This window comes from Meriones unguiculatus, chromosome 1 (assembly GCF_030254825.1).
Source record: "Meriones unguiculatus strain TT.TT164.6M chromosome 1, Bangor_MerUng_6.1, whole genome shotgun sequence".
Classification (NCBI taxonomy): domain Eukaryota; kingdom Metazoa; phylum Chordata; class Mammalia; order Rodentia; family Muridae; genus Meriones; species Meriones unguiculatus.
In genome coordinates, this window is record NC_083349.1 from 159,640,771 (window position 1) to 159,646,934 (window position 6,164).

The window sequence follows — 6,164 nt, forward strand, 5'->3', positions numbered from 1 at the left end:
TGCTCAGCAGGCCACACCCACACGGACAAGCCTCTGCGGGGAAAGGCCACAAGCCACCGCCCACCCTCTCCACCCTGACAGCTCCCGGCACCCAGCTGACATCAGGGGGCCCCTTTCTCCACTCGTGGTTTCCTGCCTCCCTTCCGTTCCGACAGCACCCGACCGCTGCCCCACCCAGCTAAGTCACCCTGACGCCCTGGGAGTAATCGTGTTGCTCCTTCACCCCACAGCTCTTCCTACTAAGCCAACCCCAGTCTCATCCTCCCAGGCCCTGGAATACCCCAGCCCGGACTCCCGAGTCAGTAGTCATGCCTAAGTCTTAGTTTAATGGGCCAAAACATTAAATAATCACACAAAACAATTTCTTTCCGTAAAGCAATAAATATATATATTTTCAAACTCTGTACAACAGACTGGAAAACAAACGTCCAAGAAAAAAATGAACTCATGCTATCCTTTGAACTGATTGGCAGTGTTTTCCCTTCCCCCTCCCATGCCCAAAGTAGATGGCTCACACTTCAGGGCTCTCCGAGCACTGCCTGCCAAGGTCACCAGCTTCCCGGAGCCCAGGAGGCGGTGACCTCACTGAGGCTTTAAACCTCTGCCCTGAGGTCTTCTGTGCAGCCAGGGGGCAGAGGAAACTGAACCGTTTTGGTGGCTGCTGCTGGTAGGAGCCCCTTCTCTGTCCAACACACCAAAAGGGGTGAGAAAAACAAATGAGAAACATCCCCCAAACACACACACACACACTCTCAAGAAATCAACACCAGTAAACCACAAACTGCTCCTCCCACTCCCTTCTTCAATGGATGAGAGTGAAAAGAGAAAGTTTCTCTCCTCCTTTGTTGACAAGTAACCCAGTGAGGCTCCCTGGCTGGTGACAGTGGCCCTGAGTCACATTGGGATCATCATGTGCCCCTGGAGGATGTCCATGAGATTCTGAGCCCCTCTCTGCCGAGCCAACTCCAGCGGCGTGAGACCTGAAGCGTCCCTGTGGTGGAGATCAGATTCAGGGGCTAGGAAGCCGACCACGGAGCTATGGCCCTCTCGTATCGCCAGATGGATGGGGAGCGACCCGGAGCTGTCCACGGCATTGACATCAGCACCGTGCTCCACCAGGACCTTCAGGGTGTCCAAGAACCCAGTTCGAGCTGCGTCGTGCACTGGGCTGGTACCAGAGGCGTCCTGGACATTGGGGCTTGCACCTTGCTTCAGGAGTTCCAGAGCAACTGCTGGACTTCCAAACATCATGACCTATGGGGGTGTGGAGCAGAAAAAGTCAGGTTCCCACTGGAGAAGGGTCAGGCAGAAAGGGGTCTACCACAAGTCCAGAGGGCCAGAGAAGGGGTTATTTGGTGAATGGGAACACCCCAGGAAAGAAAGGCCTCAGGGAGCTGTTTGGACTTCAGAGAACAGGTTCTTTGGAAATAAGGACCCCCACATTCCAAGGCATTCTCTCTCTCGCTCTCCCCAAGACAGGTCTTCTTTCTGACTGTCCTGGAGTCACTCTGTAAAGCAGGCTGGTCTCAAACTCACAGAGATCCATCTGCCTCTGCCTCCTGAGTGCTGGGATTAGAGAAGGCCTGAGCCAAAACTGCCACCAACACACAGCCCAAAGCTCCCTTAACAAAACAAAAAGACAGGAACCAAAAAAGTGACTCTGGTGAACACCTGAAGGGACCAGGCATAGTGACCCATTCCTGTAATCCCAGCACCTAGGAGGCCAGGGCAGGAGAATAGTCTCGTATTTAAAGCCAGCCTGAGATACAAAGTGAGACCTTGTCTCTGGAAAAAAAAGCAACGAAGAAGAAAGGGAAACACAGGCAATGGAAAGGAAGGGGAACCAGGAATGGAAGGAATGAACACTCTCAAGTCCAACAGCCTCTGTCAGGGACAGGGCACTCCCATATGGGAGATCACTGGGAGTGTGGAACCCCTCCAGCAATGCACCCCAGGTTCTGGGAACTACTTATAATTTTTGAGAAACGAGATGCGCTAGCGAAGTTGGGTCCCCTTTGTCCAGGAATAACTTCCTTAGGCACAGGCATGATCTGAGTACCCACGAAAACATGGGACTCCCCTACAAATGCCACCCCAAATTATGAGGCCTTCAAGCAAGAAGGAATCAATCGTTTTGTAACCCGGGCACCCAGAGGATTAAAAAAAAAAAAAGAAAAAGAAAAGAAAAGAAAGAAGTCCACACCACCTGCAGAAAGGAAGACTGTCGTGTCCCCTCCCCCCCCATAACCAGAGACCCTTCAAGAGGACTCCGAAAAAAAAAATCCGAGAAGACTGAGATCGAGCGTCTTTTAAGAAGCCTCGAGAAATTGTGAGCTGTCCTCAAGGACTGGCATGCAAAGAAGCTGAACCCCAACCCACCCACGGGATGGAACGCCCGCATAGAAACTGAATCTTCCAGGCTTTTTGACAAGGAATTCTTTAGCGCTGAAGAGCCATCCCCTCCCCCACCCCGCCCTCACCGCCCACCCGACATCGCTGCGAACGAGGCTCAGTCCTCAGGGGACCAGCGACCCCGGCCGGGACCGGGGGCCGGCCAGGCCTCACCTGCAGGGCTGTCTTGCCAAAGCGGTTCAGGGCGTCAGGATGCACCAGCTCCCGGTGCAGAAGGCGGCGCACCTCCTGCACGTCGCCGCGGGCCGCTGCGCCACTCAGCCGGTCGCCGCCGCACACTTCCTCCAGGAGCATAGTGGACACGGGTGGTCTGTGAAGCCCACCCAGGCCCGGTTCAGATCAGGGCTGGGGGACCAGCAAGCGCACGACACCGACGCTCGGGGTCCCGTCCCCCGACGCTGCGGCGCCCTGGGGCCTACGCCAACTCCCCGGCCGCAGACCCCGCGCCCTCCGCGCCCGCGACCCCCTCTCCCGCAGCCAGCTCCTCCCACTGTCACCCAGGGGAGGCGGCGGGGAACCCCGCCCAGCCCTTGGGCGCCCGCCCCTTGGGCCGGGTCTCCCCAGACTCACCCTCCCTCCTCCTCCAGCGCGGGCGTGGTCTGCTCTGAGCCCGGCTGCCCGGCCGTCCGAGTCTGCCGCCCGCAGGCTCCGCCCAGAGCGCACTTGTTTTCTTACAAACTCGCTACACAGTAGCAGGAGCCGCTCTGCCCAGCGTCCGACCTCCCGAGGTCCCGCCCACCTGGGACCTTAGCCAATCAGCATGCGTTGCCGGGGAGGTTTGGCTGGCCCGGCGGGGTGCCGCGGCTCCTGATTGGCCAGGGGGCGGCCACCAGCGGCTCTGCCCGCCACAGCCGGGTTTTTGGTTTTTCAAACCCAACCGGCGGGCAGGCGGGAAAGAGAAGGAGCGTTTAACTGACCCCAGCGAGGAGGTTGGAGACAGGCTGGCGCGGACTGGTCCTGGGTCTTTAGCGCCTCCGGGAGGAAGGGAGGCAGGACTGGGAGCTCGCAGAACGGGAACGTTCTATTCTTTCCTGGACCGCGGAAGTGCTAATAAGCTCCTACCGTGCGACGGTGAACTTAGCCCTTTCCTTCGACCGCTGTGTTAAAGGAATGGCTTCTGGGCGGTAGCATTTTTGTTCTGTTTTAAATCTGAGAACGGGGTCTCACTGTGTAACCTTGGCTGTCCTGGAACTCACTGTGTAGAGATCCGTTTGGACTCTAACCCAGAGATCCACCTGCCACTACTGTCCGTGCTGGGATTAAAGGAGTAGCCTATCAAGCTGGTCTTCCCCCCCCCCCTCACCCTTTTTTTAAAACTTTAAATTGATTTTTATTTTTACTTTTGAGAAAGGGTCGGGAAGATGGCTCAGCTGCTGGGAGCATTTGCTGCTCTTGTAGAGAGATCAAGGGTTTGGTTGCCAGGACCTAGGTGACACCTCTTGGCCGCCTGTAACTCCAGCTCCGGGGAACCAATCCTTTTCTGACCTCTGAGGGTACCTGTACCAACATGGCACATACTGACAATCAAAAACCACATATTCGGGCCTGCAGAGATGGCTCAGCATTTGAGAGCACTGGCTGTTCTTCCAGATTGGACCCGGGTTCAGTTCCCAGCACTCACATGGCAGCTCACGACTGTCTGTTCCAGGGGATCTGCTCCTCACACAGACATGCATGTAGGCAAAACACCAATGCACATAAAATAAAAATAAAACTTTTAAAAAGACCCACATATTCACATAATTTGAAGTTTTTCCAAGACAGGGTCTTACGTAGTAGCTCTGGCTGTTCTGGAACTATGTAGGCCAGGCTGGCCTTGAACTTACAGAGATATGCCTGCCTCTGCCTTCAGAGTCTGGAAATTTTTTCTCTTAATGGACATTGGTGTTTTGCCTGCATGTATGCCAGTGTGAGGGTGTCATATCTCCTGGAACTGGAGCTACAGATAGTTGTGAGCTACCTTGTGGGTGCTGGGAATTAAAACTAGGAACTGTGGAAGAGCAAGCAGCCAGTGCTCCTAACTGCTGAGCTATCTATCTAGCCCAGCAATTTCCTTTAGAAAAAAATGTTAAAGGGTTTCATGTAGCCCAGGCTGGCCTCCAATTCCGTATGTAGCCAAGGATGACGTCTGAGCCTGCTGAACACCACTTCCAAGTGTTATCACAGGCTATGTAGTGTTGCAGATGGAACCCAGGGCTTCGTGAATGCTAGAAAATCATTCTATTGATTTATACCCACAGTCCTGTGACTTTTTTTTATTGAAGCAGGTCTCTTGTAGCCTAGGCAGGCCTCAGACTCCTGATCATCTTGCATCTCCCTTTTGAGTGCTGGGATTGCAGGTCTGTGCCACCATGTCTGGCTTAAGTTCGGACAGCAGTAAGAGCCACACACAAATGGAGTAAAGCATGCTCGGAGGTGGTGGCGCACACCTTTAATCCCAGGACTCAGGAGGCAGAGGCAGGTGGATCTTTGAGTTTAATGCAAGCCTGGTCTACAGAGCAAGTTCCAGCACAGCCAGGGCTACACAGAGAAACCCTGTCTCAAAAACAAAACAAACATGGCTGAGGAGATGGCTCAGAGGTTAAGAGCACTGTCAGCTCTTCCAGAGGTGCTGGGATCAATTCCCAGCACCCACAGGGTGGCTCACAACCATCTATAATGAGATCTGATGCCTTCTGGTGTACAGGTGTACAGCAGACAGCATACTGTGTATATAATATATAAATAAATCTTAACAAAACAAAAACCACTCCCCACAATATAGACTAATGCTAGAAATTGTAGTTGAGCACAGGCTAGCTCAGGCTGAATAGAAAGTTGGCCTGATGTCTGCCATGTGGCTCTGGGAGGTGAGTCCTGCTAAGAAGCTCCTGAGGTGGCCATGAATGGAGCCCACAGACACAGCTCCTGAGGTAGCCTTTCAGTGAGCCCACAGACACACACAGTCTAGGCCAGGAGATGTGACTGCATTTTTTTCATAGTAAAAGCTGTGGAGGTGATAAAGGAAGCCCCTTAAACCATGTAATATTGGCATTCAGGAGTTTTGAGGCAGGGGGATTGAGTTGTAGGCCAGCCTGGCCTAGATAGCCAGTTTTCAAAGCTCTCAAACGTACTGCAAGTGTAGTGGTAGACATTTTAGACAGCACTCAGAGGCAGAGGCAGGCAAATCTCTGAGTTCAAGGCCAGTCTGGTCTACATTGTAAGTTCCAGGACAGCCAGGACTACCTAGCCAGGATCTGTCTAAAAAACCAGAAAAACAGGACAGAAGGCAAGACATATCCACTAAGAGACATATTGCTCTTCCACAGGACCAAGCTTATAGCTGCCTGTGACCGCCGCATCACAAAAATCTGAGGCCTCTGGCCTCTGCAGGCACCCACACAGACCCGTGCACACCCACACGTTGGTAATATGCACATATATATTGAAAAGTAATTAAAACACTTTTCTGAAGCCAGAAAAATTTGGGGATGATGTCAGTAATCTCAGCTCTTGGGAGTGGAGCCTTCATTGCTACTGGGCAAGTGTGAAATTAGCCTGTATTACAAGAGAGCTCTCAGAACTAAAGACAAAACCACAGAAAACAGGTGGTCATGGGGCCTCACGCCTCTAATCCACAAGGGTAGGCATGTGGAAGAAGAGTGCTGAAGGTCAGAAGACAACCAGGTCCTGTCTTTCTATACCATCAAATAGAAAGTCAGCTTCCTGCTTTATATAGGGCTGCTGCACCTACAAGGCCCTGAGGTTTGAAA

The 6,164-nt window shown here is 53.0% G+C and overlaps 1 protein-coding gene across 1 annotated transcript; it reads right to left on the reverse strand.

The window, feature by feature from the left end:
• Window positions 1-361: 361 nt before the first annotated feature.
• On the reverse strand, window positions 362-3,139 carry Cdkn2d (cyclin dependent kinase inhibitor 2D). The gene is made up of 3 exons (XM_021649181.2): window positions 2,983-3,139; window positions 2,566-2,722; window positions 362-1,254 (listed from the first exon to the last, which is right to left on the reverse strand). The coding sequence occupies exons 2-3, from the start codon at window positions 2,704-2,706 to the stop codon at window positions 895-897; spliced, it is 501 nt and encodes a 166-aa protein (XP_021504856.2). The 5' UTR covers window positions 2,707-2,722; window positions 2,983-3,139; the 3' UTR covers window positions 362-894.
• Window positions 3,140-6,164: the final 3,025 nt, after the last annotated feature.

Bases quoted from the DNA above. Each gene is read 5' to 3' on its own strand.
- Cdkn2d (XM_021649181.2), bottom strand. From the start codon at position 2,706: ATGCTCCTGGAGGAAGTGTGCGGCGGCGACCGGCTGAGTGGCGCAGCG. The intron at 1,255-2,565 runs GTGAGGCCTGGC...ACACCCCCATAG, and splicing joins TTGGCAAGACAGCCCTGCAG to GTCATGATGTTTGGAAGTCC.